Genomic DNA, 17743 nt, shown 5'->3' on the forward strand with positions numbered 1-17743 from the left:
CGGAACAATATCTTCGGAGCGGATTGGTCGGAGACGGAGCTGGGAATTGTGGGTCTGTGCGCGGTGCTTGTTGGTTATTTTTGTGTTTAGCTCGAATTATATTGTTCCTGACAATTCTTGTGCTCCAGGAGTTGATGGCTACCCTGTGCAGAAACGTTAATCGATTGACGGTAAGTTATGTTTGCCTGTACAAGGAGGATTGTAAAGACTGAGAGATAACAAGACCATAAAATGTGAGGCTGGATGAACACAGCAGGCCCAGCAGCATCTCAGGAGCACAAAAGCTGACGTTTCGGGCCTAGACCATTCATCAGAGAGGGGGGTGGGGTGGGGTGAGGGAACTGGAATAAATAGGGGGAGGCGGACCGAAGATGGAGAGAAAAGAAGATAGGTGGAGAGGAGAGTATAGGTGCGGAGGTAGGGAGGGGATAGGTCAGTCCAGGGAAGACGGACAGGTCAAGGAGGTGGGATGAGGTTAGTAGGTAGGAGATGGAGGTGCGGCTTGGGGTGGGAGGAAGGGATGGGTGAGAGGAAGAACAGGTTAGGGAGGCAGAGACAGGTTGGACTGGTTTTGGGATGCAGTGGGTGGAGGGGAAGAGCTGGGCTGGTTGTGTGGTGCAGTGGGGGGAGGGGATGAATTGGGCTGGTTTTGGGATGCGGTGGGGGAAGGGGAGATTTTGAAGCTGGTGAAGTCCACATTGATACCATTGGGCTGCAGGGTTCCCAAGCGGAATATGAGTTGCTGTTCCTGCAACCTTTGGGTGGCATCATTGTGGCACTGCAGGAGGCCCATGATGGACATGCCATCTAAAGAATGGGAGGGGGAGTGGAAATGGTTTATGACTGGGAGGTGCAGTTGTTTATTGCGAACCAAGCGGAGGTGTTCTGCAAAGCGGTCCCCAAGCCTCCTATTGGTTTCCCCAATGTAGAGGAAGCCACACTGGGTACAATAGATACAGTATACCACATTGGCAGATGTGCAGATGAACCTCTGCTTAATATGGAAAGTCATCTTGGGGCCTGGGATAGGGGTGAGGGAGGAGGTGTGGGGGCAAGTGTAGCATTTCCTGCGGTTGCAGGGCAAGGTGCCGTGTGTGGTGGGGTTGGAGGGCAGTGTGGAGTGAACAAGGGAGTCATGGAGAGAGTGGTCTCTCCAGAAAGCAGACAAGGGTGGGGATGGAAAAATGTCTTGAGTGGTGGGGTCAGATTGTAGATGGCGGAAGTGTCGGAGGATGATGCGTTGTATCCGGAGGTTGGTTGGGTGGTGTGTGAGAACGAGGGGGATCCTCTTGGGGCGGTTGTGGCGGGGGCGGGGTGCGAGGGATGTGTTGTGGGAAATACGGGAGACGCGGTCAAGGGCGTTCTCGACCACTGTGGTTGTGGTTGTGGTTGTGGTGGGGGGGGGGGGGGGGGGGTGGTAGTAGTAGGAGTTGCGGTCCTTGAAGAACTTGGACATCTGGGATGTGCGGGAGTGGAATGCCTCATCGTGGGACCGGGTGCGGTGGAGGAATTGGGAATAGGGGATGGAATTTTTGCAGGAGGGTGGGTGGGAGGAGGTGTATTCTAGGTAGCTGTGGGAGTCGGTGGGCGTGAAATGGACATCAGTTACAAGCTTCAAAATCTCCCCTTCCCCCGCCGCATCCCAAAATCAGCCCAGTTCGTCTCCTCCCCCACTGCACCACACAACCAGCCCAGCTCTTCCCCTCCACCCACTGCATCCCAAAACCAGTCCACCCTGTCTCTGCCTCCCTAACCTGTTCTTCCTTTCACCCATCCCTTCCTCCCACCCCAAGCCGCACCTCCATCTCCTACCTACTAACCTCATCCCACCTCCTTGACCTGTCCGTCTTCCCTGGACTGACCTATCCCCTCCCTACCACCCCACCTATACTCTCGTCTCCACCTAACATCTTTTCTCTCCATCTTCAGTCTGCTTCCCCCCCGTCTCCCTATTTATTCCAGAACCCTCACCCCGTCCCCCTCTCTGATGAATGGTCTAGGCCCGAAACGTCAGCTTTTGTGCTCCTGAGATGCTGCTGCTGCTGCGCCTGCTGTGTTCATCCAGCCTCACATTTTATTATCTTGGATTCTCCAGCATCTGCAGTTCCCATTATCACTGAGATAACAAGACCTGCTGCTGTTTGGCCTGCTGTGTTCATCCAGCTCCACACTTTGTTACCTGCAAATGCTGGAGTCAGGGATGACAGACTGTAGAGCTGGGTGAACACAGCAGGCCAGGCAGCATGGGAAGAGCAGGAAAGCTGATGTTGCGGGTCGGGATCCTTTTTCTGTGTTCTTCCAGTTACGCACTGTTGTAAAGGCTGCAACGTGAACTGTGTTGTGGGCTGAAATGTAGTCTTAACCTGGGAGGGAATGAATGGTTATGGAGAAACGCCAGAAAAGGGGGATTGAGGATTATCAGATATGATCTCATTGAAAGGCGGAATAAATTCGATGGGTCTAATTGAGGATTAGACGCTACTATAAAACAAAGAACTGCTGATGCTAGAAATCTGAAACAAAAACAGTGATGACCCGAAACGTCGACCGTGCATTTTCTCCATGGATGCTGCCAGACTTACTGAGTTTCTTAGCGATTTCTGTTTTGGTCGCGTTGAGTATTTAGCTACTATGTCCTATGGTCTGTAGACTTGCAGGTACGTATGCTTGTTATGATTCCTGAGGAAAACCGACCGTCAGATCCCTCGACGCTCTTGTCTGTTCTACGGAAGCTAATAGTTTTACTAACAACGCTGTTAAGTACTTAACAGGTCCGAGATCATCTGTGGAGAGAAACTATTTCATGTCGGTTTTGTTTACCATCAGTGATGAGAAATGAGGAAATGTCAGAATAAGCTGCAGTTTACTCTTTATTAAGTTATTGGGGAAAAAGCATCTTGAGAATGTTACACTTAAAACTGCTAAACTTGCAAATAATCACTCTTTACATGCACATGTGGATGACCAATTGGAGGACAAAAAGTAGTTGTGCCTTCGTTAGATTCAGAAACAGAAGGCTGTGGAGTTTCAGGAACCGACATTAAGAAATGAATGAGCTTTGTTAGTTTGCTGAAGAGTCTCAGGAAGAGTAAGGTTGTTACATGTAAAGGGGTTGAATCTTTATTTCTGATATTTATTTTGACCGCTTCAGACTGTTCTTTAGTAATAGCAAAGGTAAGAGGCAAAGTGATCCAACAAAGTTTGGCAAATTTAACCCACAATTAGCTGAGTGGCAAGATGCACAGGGTGATAGTTAAGGGATGTTTGTCTGACTGAGAGTCTGTGTCCAGTGGGTTCCATTGTGCCAGTGTTGCTGTTTATGGTTTATATAAATGAATTGTTGGTGAGTTGATTAGTAAGTTTACAGATGATTCAAAATTTGGTGGGAAGGTAAATAGTGAAGAGGATAGCCTTAGACCATGAGAGGATGTAGATGGGCTGATAAGTACAAGTGAAATTCAACCTGGATAAACATGAGCTGATGCAGTTGTGCAGGGCTAACAAAGGAAAGGGAATATATGATGAGCAGTAGGACCCTGGGAAGCATCAAGGATCAGTGGGACCTGGGTGTGCATGAACAACAGTCCCTTAATGTATTAGGAGAGGTGGATGAATTGGTTAAGAAGGCATTTTGAGATACTCACCTTTATTAGTTGAGTCAGGGAGGTTATGCTGAAACTGTTAGGCCACAGCTAGTTTGTTGTGATCTGGAATGCACGTTGTTGGAGAGATGTCATAGCACTGGAAAGGGTACAGAAGAGATTCACCAGGATGTTGTTTGGTCTGCAGAGTTTGATCTGAAGAGATGGAGGATATGCTGGGGTTGTTTTCTTTAGTGTTGAAGAAATTGAGAGGTGACATGATTGAATTTTTTAAAAAAAGGCAAAAACGTAGGGTAGACAGAAATAAATGCTACTCTTTGTTGAGGAGGACAGTCACAAATAAGGGGTGGAAGGGTTTTAGAGATGAGAGAGAACTTTTCACCCTGATGGTGGGAATTTGGATCTCACTCTATCTACGGGTGATAGAGACAGAAACCTCATAACGTTTACGAAGTATTTGCGATGCCATGGCACACAAAATTAAGGGCTAACATTCTGTAGCCATGCAAAATTGATCTGTCAAACCAGGTCACACTCTTGGCTCTGTCTTGTCCAGTATTATGATCAGTTGGGATCAAAAAATGCTGAATTGCAGCTGTGTTGAGTGATCTGCCCTGCACTTGTTTAAATGCTCACCGATCGTCTGATTTTAAAAAAACAAATCACCAGCAAGCAGGGCCAACTACAAGCAAATAGAGCACAATTTGAAGATTAAGCTAAGAAAGCAAAGGTGGGAGAACAAGCAAGTGTGTTTCTGGTAGCTGCTGATGAGTATGTCTTGAAAGCTGCCCGTGAAGGTTTCTGATCTGTCTGTGGTCCCACAGCCAACAAAACAGCTACAAAGTTTGGGACATGAGCCAATTGCTGGCAAATGGGACTAGATCAGTTTAAGATATTTGGCTGTCGTGGGCAAGTTGGGCCAAAAGTTCTGTCTCTGTGCTGCGTGACTCTGTGATTCTGAGTGAGCTCCTGTCTGCCATCAAATTCACTTACTTGGTTCACTGAAAAGTTTTGGAATACTGACTTGTATTAAGTCAGAATTTTTTTTCTCTCAGCCTACTTCTGGACATGGGCTCCAACACCCTCCGGTCAAATAATATGCCCAATTTAGTTAAGTATCTTGAAACTATTCTTCACAGCAGCAACAACACATTGCACGTAGAAAATGTCCATTGCTTGGGAAAAAAAAACAAGCTTAGCATTTTTAGAGTTACCCACAGTCTTTGAAGATAATGTGGAATTTGTGTACAAAAGTGTACCATGCAGTGGTTTTTGCGTGACTTCTCAATGGCGGAGAGGAATGGCCAAATTACTGACGTTGAATAAAGCAATTAGATGCATTCCAGCAATGCTTAAGATCCATGTGCTCTATCCTAAGTGGCAGAAACACATCACAGGATGTCCTGAAAACCAATCCCAGAGCCTGTATGTTGGCCTCTGTAGCATGGGGTAGGAGAACACGTAAGAACATAGAAAATAGGAACAGCAGTAGGCTTCTCAGCACTTCATGCTTCTCTGCCATTCAACTCAATTAAGACCATAAGACATTAGGAGTGGAAGTAAGGCCATTCAGCCCATCAAGTCAACTCTGCCATTTAAATCATGGCTGATGGCATTTCAGCACCACTTCCCTGGACTCCCCCCCCCCCCCCCCCCCCCCCTTCCCGTAGCCCTTGATTCCTTTTGAGATCAAGAATTTGTCGATCTCTGCCTTGAAGGCATCCAACGTCCCAGCCTCCGCTGCACTCTGCGGTAATGAATTCCACAAGCCCACCACTCTCTGGCTGAAGAAATGTCGTCTCATTTCAGTTTTAAATTTACCTCCTCTAATTTTAAGGCTGTGCCCACGGGTCCTCGTCTCCCCGCCTAACGGAAACAACTTCCTAGCGTCCACTCCTTCTAAACCATACATTATCTTGTAAGTTTCTATTAGATCTCCCCTCAACCTTCTAAACTCTAATGAGTACAATCCCAGGACCCTTAGCCGTTCATCATACGTTAAACCTACCATTCCAGGGATCATCCGTGTGAATCTCCGCTGGACACGCTCCAGGGCTAGCATGTCCTTCCTGAGATGTGGGGCCCAAAATTGGACACAGTATTCTAAATGGGGCCTAACTAGAGCCTTGTAAAGCCTCAGAAGCACATCGCTGTTTTTACATTCCAACCCTCTTGAGATAAACGACAACATTACATTCGCTTTCTTAATTACGGACTCGACCTGCAAGTTAACCTTTAGAGAATCCTGGACCAACACTCCCAGATCCCTTTGCACTTCTGATTTGCGAATTTTCTCACCGTTTAGAAGATAGTCCATGCCTGACAACGTTGCTAACAATTGTGGCTCATTATCTGACTCAGTATCCTGTCCCTGCTTTTGCCCCAGACCCTTTGATAGCTTTGCCTTAAGAATTATATCTGCTTCCTTCTTGAAAAGCTTTATTTTGTTTTGTGCTCAACTGCTTTCTTTGGCAAAGAATTCCACGGGCTGACCACTGTCTCTAGGTGAAGAATTTCTCCTTACCTCAGTCCTAAATGGCCTATCTGAATCCTTGTACTGTAACCCCTGGTTCTGGATTTCCCTAGTCATTGGGAACATCGTTCCAATGTTTACAATCCTGAACAGATCCAAATAGAGATACCTGACATCAAACAATCTCTGCATTTCAGAAGAACAGAGCCAGGTCCTTGGAGGACAAGCTGGCACCTTCACACACCCCTCCAACTGTGACTTAGTAAGTAGTATTTGCAATCAGATCTTCAAAACAAGACTTGGTTTAACATTACATACGAGACAAGATCAACTTAGATGAACAACTAGTCTCCTTGCTGAGTACTCAGCTGTTGAAGAGATAGGAAAATCTATCCTTGCTCAAACCTGTCATGCCTCAGAACTTTTGCAACTCTGTTGAAAAGTCATCACCCTGACAAATTGACTTTGATTCTTTTCCCACAGATACTGCTAATCCTGCTGAGTATTTCCAACAATTTCTACTTTTGTTTCAAGTATGTTGATTTTAGAAGATCAGCAAAGTTAAAAGAAAAAATCACTCCATAAATTCCACCCCTCCTGATCATGGCCGTAATTTTTAAAGAGCAACATTCTCAAAAATTCAAGATTTTCTATCTTGTACTGTTGCCAGCATCTTAGTTTAACAATAACTGTGGCCTTACAAGCATCGACCATGTGTTGAGGATGCTTTTAAACGAAAAGCCAAAGCGAAAGGCTACTGATGTCATGTGCACTTGCTGTGTACTTTATTTTTCTTTGGTAACACATCTTTTGGTAATTCTAAAATTAGTATGTACAGCATCTTATGCCATATTAGTTGGACATGTGGTTTCTTGACTTAAACGACAAAACACATATAAAAATTACAAGAGGAGTCTAAAACTAGAGGGCATAGGTGTAAGGTGAGAGGGGGAAAGAAGTAAAAGGGACATGAGTGGCAACTTTTTCACACAGAGAGTGGTGCATGTGTGGAATGAGCTGCCGGAGGAAGTGGTGGAGGTGTGTTCAGTTACAACATGTAAAAAATGTTTGGACAGGACATGGATACCAAAGGTTGAGAGGGATATGGGTGAAATTCAAATAGGACAAGTTCAGTTTGGTAAACGTAGTTGGCATAGCTGAGTTGGACTGAAGTGTCTGTTTCCATGCTGTATGATTCTAAATGAGAGTATTGGTTTCAGTAGCCATGAGATGAAAATAATATTTAAATGTATTTTTGAATTTTAAAATATTTATAATATTGTGTTTGGCGCATAGTTATATAGTGAATGCATAATGATTAACTTTTAAGATTCATCAGTTTGAATAATTACTTCTGTGATTTTATGCATTATCTTCAATAAACAAATCTTCATTTCTTTTTCCTATAGAATGTTCCCTTGACTAGAAAGCTAATGTTTAATTCAAATTCTTGCCTCATCCAATGTAAATCACTAATTTTCAAAACTTGTAATTTGTTTTTGCAGAACTTAATGGAACAGTTTTTGATTCCACTGTCATGCCCTGGATTTGTACGATTGAAGTTTACCAAGGCTCGCATTCCCAAAAAGGTGAGAGCGTTTACTGTAACTAGGTTTTATTTCAAGGGTGGCATGGTAGCTCAGTGATTAGCACTGCTGCCTCACCACTTCAAGGACCTGCATTTGATTCCAGCCTTGGGTGCCTGTGTGGAATTTGCATGTTCTCCCTGTATCTGCATGGGATTCCTCCCACAGACCAAAGATGAGCAGGTTAGGTGGATTGACCATACTGAAATTGTACATAGTGTTCAGGAATGTGTGCGCTATTCGATAAGCCGCGGTAAATATAGGGTTATGGAATGTGGTCGGGGCTAGATGGCTTGTTCTTTGAAGGGTCTGCGTGGACTCGGTGGTCCAAATGGCCTCCTTCTGCAGTGTAGGGGTTCTGTGATTCTCCAGGTTTATTCAAAATCTGTTGAGTATTCTAGTCTTTCCTAATTGAGCAGTAAAGTCACCATTACATCCATTGCTGCATGAGTATTTAACTAGTTTCTTTTTCAGCTGAAAGAATGGATTTGTAATCTTGCGTATTTTGTTTTTATTTTCTTGTACAAGTCAACTGAGTGCACCACTTGGTGATATCTGCAAATTTCACATACGTGGTCAATCACAGAAATGTTACAGTTCAGAAGGAGGCCATTTAACCCATTGTTTCTGCACCAGCTGTCTCGAATGAGCATCTTATCTAGCCCCCTCTGCACATTGCGTCTTTTTGAAACAACCATCTAGTTCTCTTGAATGTTGAATGCTTTGAGAGAGCCTCCACCACACTCTCGGGCTGTGTATTCCAGACTCACAAAAGGAGAGGAGTAATTAGGATACATGAGAGTAGAGATTACATTTCAGAAGTACTGATAAGCACTTTGGGACCCTCTGTAGTCATAAAGGGCTCCATAGTAATGCCAGTCTTTGATTTTAAAGCTGAATAGAGGAAAGGGAAAATGGGATGTAAGAGATATTGTTGTGATAATGGGGATGGGGGTGTTTGGTGGTGATGGCGCTGGTTAGGCATGGGGCAGAATGGAGATGTTAAGAGTCTTGAGAGGCCAAGAGGAAAAGAGGGATTTGTAAATGCTGAAAGTCCTCAAGTTTAAAAACTACTTTCCAAATGTACAAGACTCTGATGTGACAGTGAGGAAGATAACAAAGTCCTAGACTGGTGAAATGGGAAGATATTAAATTTAATGTGCTGTGATACGTTCTGATTTTAAGGATGAGGTGAGGCAATATATTTGAAATGGTGCAGGAATGTATGGGATATATCTACATACATCTTTGAAGGTGTTAGGAAGAGTTGATGCTGTTTAAAAATAAAATGCTTACAAGATCCTTGTCCTTATTAATGGAGGCATAGCACTTTTTTTTCATTGCTAATGACATAGGAATCTTGAGTTGGGTAAATTTCCAGATTTGGCAGTGCCATTTATATATAAATTGCCACGAAATACATTGTATTCACCCCAGGAAATTGTGCACAGAATTAAGTCAGGCCTGCCTACTCACCAAGCGTTTCAGAGGCAATCATCGAGGCATCCAAGTGCCGAGGTGGGTTGGCTAGGTGGCCTGCATTGATTCTTTTGGACCTCAGCTCAGTTATAGTAAAGGCTGTTAGGTCCTCGAGCCCTCACCTTAATAACTTCCTATTTTCCCCTCGGCCCTCTTGTGGGCTACAAACTCCAATTGATCACTCTCACATTTTGCATTAATTGCAGTGATAATGGGCCATGCAGTAACAGTGACAATTTTTGAAATGCTCATGAAAAGAAAACATTCAAAAATCTGCTTTGAAAAGACTGTTCTTGCAACATTATTAATGCATCTATTGGAGATGGCCATTCTTCATTTTGTTTTACTCTTTCATGGGCATCTCAAGCAAGGCTAGCATTTATCACCCAACTCCCATTGACTCAAGCTTAGTGGCCTGCCAGCTCATTTCAGAGAGTGTTGAAGGCTCATCCAGAGTGCTGCAGGTCTGGAGTCACTTGTAGGGCAGACCATGTAAGGATGGCAGACTTTGGTCCTGTAAGGGCATTAGTGAAGCAGATGTGGTTTTATGATCTTCAGGTTACATATAGAACCTGATGTGTTTCAATATTAGAAGCGTTATCCCTCTTCATATCTCTTGATTATGCTAGAGAACCTATCAGCCTTTACTACAATTGAGCTGAAGTTCAGAAGAATCAATGCAGGCACTCGCACACCTCTGGTTGCCTCTGAAATGCTTGGTGAGTAGGCAGGCCTGACTTAATGCTGGAGTGAATACAATGTATATAGTGGCAACGGTTTCATGGTCACCAATACTCAAGCTTTTATTTCTAGATGTGATAATTTAATTCAAATTCCACCAGCTGCCATGGTTTCCTCAATTACAATCCAGCGACATAATGACTTTACCACTTTCTCTCCTTAAGTAACGGAAGCTTCTGTTTCACAAAAAGTAATAATACAGAAAGACATCTTCCTCTCCCACAGGCCCAACCAGTCCTCTATCGACACCCTCATCTGCTTATTACAACTTGTCTTTACCCTTAACAACTTGTGCTTACTGACTAAAGGGGTGGCCATGGGCCCAAGCTATGCCTGCTCTTTGTAGGATACGTGGAACAGTCCCTCTTCCATTGCTATGCTAGCACTATTCCCCACCTCTCTCTCCACTACATCGATGACAGTATCGGCGCTGCCTTGTGCTCCCACGAGGAGCTTGAACAGTTCATCAACTTTACTAACTCCTTTCACCCCAACCTCAAATTCACCTGGACCGTCTCTGATACCTCTCTGTCCTTCCTGATGTGGCTTCCTGTACATCAGTGAGACCAAGAAGTGACTTGGAAACCGTTTCGTGGAGCATCCGTGCTCTGTGTGCAACAAATGACTTCACCTTCTGGTTATGAACCATTTAACTCCCCCTTCCATTCTCTGGGTATCATGTCCATCCTGGGCCACTTCCAGTGTCACAGTAGTGCCAGCCACAAACTGAAGGGGCAGCACCTCATATTCCGCCTTGGGACCCCAAAGCCCAGTGGCCTAAAGATGGATTTCACCAGGTTTAAAATCTCCCCAGCCTCCCATGTACAACCCTCCCTCTGATCCCTGCCTCCTTGATCTGACACAACCTGTGCATCATCCCTCCCACCTATCTGCTGCCCCACCTCACTGACGAATCCCCACCGTTGCTTACCTGCACTCACCTATCAACATCCCACCTACCTTTCCCAGCCCCACTCCTCCTCTCTATATTTATTTCTGAGCTCCCTTCTCCTTACCCCATTTCTGAAGAAGGGTCCTGACCCACAACATCAACTTTCTTGCCCCTCAGATGCAGTGTGGCCTGCTGTGTTCCTCTAGCTCCACACTGTTATCTGACTCCAGCATCTGCAGTTCTTGCTATTTGAGATCATATGATCTATGGCGTCTGCACCAGCTGAAGACCAGTCAAGTCCCACCTGTCAATATTTGGATTGTAACTTTTCAGATTGCATACAGAATCTGAGGTTTTTGCAATATCAGAAGCTTTACCCCACTTAATATCTCAATCTTGTCAAAATACAAATTCACCTATAAGAACACAGGAGCAGGAGTAGGCCATTCAGCCTCTTAAGACAACTCCACAATTCTAGGTGATGGCTGATGGTTTACTTCAATCTAGTATTCCTGAAATGTCCTCATACACCTCAATGTCATCAGTATCTCGTAATCTGATTTTTGTCTTTAATATATTCAATGACTCACCTTCCACAGCGCTGTGGGGTAGAAAATTTCAAAAGAAAAATTCACTACTGTTGAAGTGAAGAAATTTCTCCTAATTTCAATCCAAGTAGTTTGTTCTTTATTCTGATTTTGTATCTCATGGTTCTTGTCCCTCCATTCACGGGAAACGTTCTTCCTGCATCCATCCTGCCTACCCCTTTTAATAATGTAAGTTTCAATTAGATTATGTGTCAATCTTCTGTACTCCAAAGATGGCTGGTTTGTAATGCAGAGTGATGTAAACAGTGTGGGTTCAATTCCTGAATCAGCTAAGGTTATCACAGGGAACTGTCCTCCTCAACCCCTCTCCTTGCCTGAGGCATGTTGACGTTTCAGTTAACCACCACCAGTTGCCTCATGCTGCCTGTAGCGTGTGTGCTTCCTGACTCACTCTTGCTGGCTCTGTTGGTTTCCTTTTGCAGTCCAAAGGTGTGCATGTTAGATAGATTGACTTGTAAATTGTCCCATACTGTCCAAGGCTATGCAGACCAGTTGGATTAGCCATGATAAAATCAGGGTTGCAGGATAGAGTGGGGGCTAGGTCTGGGAGGGAAGTTTCTTCACAGGGTCATGCAAACTTGGGCTGAATGGCCCCTTTCTGCACAAAAAGGGAAATGATGCAAACTATCCAAGAACATAGAACAGTACAGGCCCTTCAGCCCATGATCTTGTGGTGACCTATTATCCTACTAAGATCAAACTACCCTGCATACCCTACATTTCACTATCCTCCAGATGCTGGATTTCCTACATGGCAAGAAACTACACATCACACAAAGTTTACCAGAAGTTTCAATGTGTTTTATAGCAAAAGTCTCAACCTTCGGCTATATATGTGGGAGTCTTTTATTAGATTGGTACCAAGGGTGAAGGACTTCTGTTTTGTGGAGAGATGAGAGTTGTTTTTCACACATACACCAAATTGGTGTAATTAAATAGGTAAGGAGAAACAGTTTCCATTAGGAGAATGATTCGGGAGCAGGGATCACAGTTTGTAACATGATTGGCATAAGAACTAGAGGTGAAATAGAGAAACTATTTTCATGTAGTGATCTGAAATGTGTTGTCTGAACAAGTGGTAAAAGCAGATTTAATCTTGACTTTCAAACTTGAATTGAATAAATACTTGAAGGAAAAGATCTGCTTGGTTTTGGGACTAAGAAGCATTAAGAAATGGGATCAATTACCTGCTTCTACTAAAGTCAGGGTACAGATTTGATAAGTCAAAAGTCTTGCCTCTGTGATTCTAGATTCGGACTGCATAGTCTTAGACTGGAGAACTGAATTTGGTTTGAATCCTAAGCTAATGTTCCATGTTGGAAATGTGATGGAATAATTTGGTTTATCTGCATAAATTGTTTCTCATATAATCAATTTATCTTTTGGTTTCAGATGTTTGAAGTTTCACCATTGGATCATGCAAGATATGGTGGTGATCCAGACTGTCCACACCAACTGCACATTATTACCAGAATAAAATGTACAAAACGCCGTCCATATTGGGAAAAAAAGATTGTCCATGATCTTGGGCTGGACAAGGTGAATTATCTTTTCTGTGTATTGTCTTTATTAGTCTTAGTGGGTCTGCTGTAGTTAAAGATCCATTCCTACATTTTTTTATCTTTAGTATTATTAAATCCATTTGGAACTTTTTTGTGCCTCAAGTGCTTCATGCTGTGTTCTGTCATGTTGGATGGTCCTGTTTATCTTCCAGCTCTTGTTCTCCAATCCAAACCAACTCTTCTCTCTTTCTGATCATTTAACTCTGTCAGTTTGATTTCTGTTTGGGTTATAAAATCCCATGTTATGATTCCCTATTGGCACAACGATGGATGCCTGTTAATTTTTAATTCCTTTTGTCATTCAAATATATTCACTTTCTACTTTTGTCTATGATTTGAATAAGAACAGGTATGCAGTGTCTTTTGGTTTGTTCCTGTTGCTGGTTTTTCAGGATGTTACGCCATTGTAGTATATCACAGTGTACTCGTGGATGAGGAAGAGCGATACCTCACCTGTCCAGAAAGATGTTACAATCCCTCCACCCCCCCACTTGCTGAATTTTTAAAAAAATAACTTAAGTTTTCTCCTTTACCATTTAGTCTAAATGTCCATTTTAAGTTTTGATCATTCGCTATGTAAAGAACATCAGTCCTTATGTTACTAATTTAAACCTGTCCCTTCATCCTTTTTCAATATCCGACAGTATTGGAGATCAACATTTTCCATTTTGTTTATGTACATTGTATAGTTCTGTGAAATGTATTGCATGCTTTCTTCACAGGCTGGAAATGCAGGTTCATTTAGCCTTTTCCCATTTGTGGATGCTGGTATAGTGATACACAATCAAATTGATGGGCCCTAGTATGTGCTCTGGAGTGAGTTATAATCTCACCATAGCAGTTCTAAGAATTAAAATTCAAAATTCTGGAACTAAAACTAGTCTCAGTAGTAATGATCACAAACTAAAATTGTTGCAAAAAAATTTGTGTGCTTTGGAAATGAATCTTGCCATCCTTATCTGGTACTGGCTAGCATATGACTGCAGCCCCACAGTAATCTTCCCTCTGAAGTAGCCTCTAAGCCGCTCATTTGTACCAAAACTCTATTTTTAAAAAAATTAAACAAATATAACCCAATGGACTACTTGGCATCTACTTTGCCACCGGAAAGGACACACCTTGCTCAATTAACCCGGTAAAGTCTTCCTTAGCACTATTTGGGGGCCTGTGCCGAAATTGACAGAGCAGTCCCACAGACAGGTCAAACAGCAGTTTCAAGTAAGTATACTCAGCAAATCACACCTTGGACACAATGCCCAGACACTTTCACTAGCATCCCTGGATATGTGCTTACCACTTGGAGGCAGACCTCCTAGAGGCAGTTGGGAAGGAGTCATTGTGTAAATTCTTAACATTGAGAGATTTCAGGGATTGGAATCAACATAAGGTCAAACATGGGCAAGTGAACCTGTGGCTATTTATCCCTGACTTCCCTCTATCAGCTGAAAAATCAGTGCTCTTCCAGGTTGGATATCACCTTGAAGAAGCGTAAAGGTTAACAAGGGCAAAATGCTTTCGTCGCGGGAACTTCAATCCCTGTCGGTAAGAAAATCTTAGTAGTACTATGACTGACCAAACAGGCAGTTCTGAATCAAATTATTGGTGCAGAGGGAACCAACAAAAGTGGAAACAGTTAACTTTTCCCTCCCCAATCTACCTGTCACAGAGAGACCACTGAAGAGTCATTATTGAGACAAATTCCCATATTCACAATGAGGATACCATCATCATGTTGTATGACCATAACAGCTTTAATAAAAAGATAAATGGGATAGATTCAGAATCGATCCAGCAGCTCAAGGATAATACGTGCAGGCCTGTGGCCATCCACAGCACAACTGGGTACTCGATGCCAACCTGTTACCTCAGTGCTTGTCTCAACTTCATAACAATTTAAGCAAGAGATCAGTCTTTGTACAATGAAAAGCACAGGGACTCATGGCTGGAAGAGCACTGAGCAAATCTAAAGATTCACCAGATGTCAACATGGTGAAGCTACAACATAGCAATACTTGCATCATAAACCATGAAAGCAGGTTTTTTAAATTAACTCACGGGATGTAGACTTCACTGGCTGGGGCAACATTTATTCTCGTCCCTAGGTGCCCTTCATAAGATTGTGGTGATCTACCTTTTCGAATCGCTGCAGCCCGTGTGTTGTATGTGGATCCATAATGTCCTTCATCCTTATCCTTTGCACTAATGTGTTGGGCTGTTACACCATTGAGGATGGGGTATTTGTGAGCCACTTCTTTCTCCAGTGAGTTATTTATTTATCCACCACCATTCACAGCTGGATGTGGTAGGACTGTAGAACTTAGATCTGATCTGTTAGTTGTGGGATCACGTGGCTTTGTCACTTGCTCCTTACACTGTTTGTCATACAAGTCATCCTGCTTAGTAGCTTGACCAAGCTGACACCTCATTTTTCGAGCTAAGTAGTCTGATAACTTATGGATCAAATCAAAACTCCACAATCCTTCCACATTTAGTTGTCAGTAGTAGTGAACTAAATTGATGGTGAGATTTGCACTCTTATGAGCAAACTAATTACGAGCAGGAATAGGTCATTTGGCCTGTTAACCCTATTCCACTACTCAATAAGATCGTGACTGATCTGATTAGGCCAACAATGTGACATTTTTATCTATTCCAGTACCCTTTGACTCCCTTGTTGGAGATGGTTATTAATTGGAACTTAGCAATTATCAGACCAAATCTGACCATTGTTCAGGTCTTGTTGCATACTGACACATGATGCTTCAGTGTATGAAGTCATGAATGGTCTCAAGCACCACAATCACTGGCAAAACTTCCCCACTTTTAATGTTATGACCTTATATGAACATGCATATGTATGTACAAAATTCTCCTCGGAGCCACATACGATTCTGACTTGGAATCATATTGCTATTCTTTGATTATTAGCAAGTCAAAAACCTGGATTTCACTTTGTAACAGCATTGTGACTATAACAACAATATGGACTGTAGCAATTCACAAAGACCAGCATCTTCACGTACATGGGGGATCAGGTAGCAGACGGTGGTCTTGCTAGTGGAATTCATGTCATTAATTTAAAAAAAACTAATAAATAACTTGTTGGAATATCTAGATGTAGAGAACTACTTGCCAATTGATTTTCCTTGTGAAATCTTACCCCATGTAAGTTTTTAAAAAAAAAATTAATCCTGACAGTGTAGGTTAGAGGACTAAATGGTTTTGAGACGTTACCATTGCTTTCTGCAGTAATGACCAGAACTAATACATCCTTCAGCTACAGCGAGACTGTCTGCTGTATTTGAGTATGTTTGTCTATAGAACATAGAACAGCACAGCACAGCACAGGAACAGGCCCTTTGACCTACGATGTCGGTGCTGACCATGATGCCATTCTAAAATAATCCTATCCACCTGCACATGGTCTGTATCCTTCTATATGCCCTGCCTATTTGTGAGCATCTTACCTCTAATCGTAGGTAACATTAGCAGTCAGACTGCTGAAATGATGAATATTTTGTACTGCTACATTACTGGATAATTAAGAAAATAGTTTACCAGTTGATCATTTAGTTTTTGCTAACATAAAATTGAACGTTGCATGATTTGGTTCATTTCTAAGTTGAAAATGGCTTTACTTTAGCAAAAATCTTTGAATATGTCAAGTACGCGCAGCTTTTGCTGCTTAAGTGCCCAAGGTTTATATATTAAAGAAACTGGAAGAGAAGACAACGAATTTTGAAATGTTTATTTTCATTGTCTTGGCTGTTGTTTCAGCTAAAAAGTGGTATTTGTCATTTCAGCACAATCTTTATTGAAGAGCTAGAAATAAGATATTTAGGAATCTGGTATGTTGACTTCATTCCTGATGTAAACTAATGCAAGTTAAATTTGTACATGCTAATTAATTGAATAGCTGTTTTAATGCTGTGATAAGGATAAATATGAAAAATATCTTCCTTGTTTTACCAGTCACATCAGCCACGGATCCATAAGAATGTTCCATCTATTAATAATAAACTAAAAATCATCAAGCATCTTATAAGGTTGGTGAGTGTAGACACGATAATTTTTTTAAGTTTGTAAAATTCTCTCATGGATTTCGTGACACATACTTCAAATCTCTTTGCAGAGTGCAACCCCTGAAATTGCCACAGGGACTTCCAACAGAGCAAGAACTAGCTGACAGTTACCTGAAGAGCACTGGGGAATTAGTAATAAGACGCCACCTGCAACCATTGGAATAAAAACACCACTAGATCTGAAGTTGCTTTTTGTCTTACTTGTATGTGAAATAAATATTCAGTTATGTTTCTATAAAGTTTGTCTTAAACATTGAGTGGAAGGAAATGCTGCATAATTCTGTTATTCGACGCTGACCTTAAATACACCAGAACTGTAATACCTACCAGTCTAAATGTGTATTAGTTTTTTGATAGAATATTTTTGACTTCAATGTTGAAAGACGTTTCCTTGAAAGCTTTCCACATCGATAAAACAAGTATAAAATTTTAATGATTGCTATGTGACTATTGAAAAATAAAATAATGCGTTTAGTGTTTTCAACACTTTAGGGGGTCATTTTTAAAAAGAGCAGCTTTCTAATTCTACTTGCATTTGTTTTCTTTTCATTTAGTTATTAAGTTGTCTTTCCCAATCTCCTTAGACTTAAAGATTCTTGCAGAAATGCTAAAACTATCATCAGGTCCATCATGGGGTTGACATTCCGTATTGATGACCTTTTCAGTGACACAAGAAAATGTTAAAACTGAAGTTGTTAATGAAATGTGAGGCTGGATG

General features: G+C 42.3%; 1 protein-coding gene across 1 annotated transcript; it reads left to right on the forward strand.

The window, feature by feature from the left end:
* Nucleotides 1–18: 18 nt before the first annotated feature.
* Nucleotides 19–17509, forward strand: mrpl30 (mitochondrial ribosomal protein L30). The gene is made up of 5 exons (XM_048533574.2): nucleotides 19–170; nucleotides 7581–7664; nucleotides 12774–12920; nucleotides 16916–16989; nucleotides 17076–17509. The coding sequence occupies exons 1-5, from the start codon at nucleotides 135–137 to the stop codon at nucleotides 17188–17190; spliced, it is 456 nt and encodes a 151-aa protein (XP_048389531.1). The 5' UTR covers nucleotides 19–134; the 3' UTR covers nucleotides 17191–17509.
* Nucleotides 17510–17743: the final 234 nt, after the last annotated feature.

This window comes from Stegostoma tigrinum, chromosome 6 (assembly GCF_030684315.1).
Source record: "Stegostoma tigrinum isolate sSteTig4 chromosome 6, sSteTig4.hap1, whole genome shotgun sequence".
Taxonomy (NCBI): Eukaryota; Metazoa; Chordata; class Chondrichthyes; order Orectolobiformes; family Stegostomatidae; genus Stegostoma; species Stegostoma tigrinum.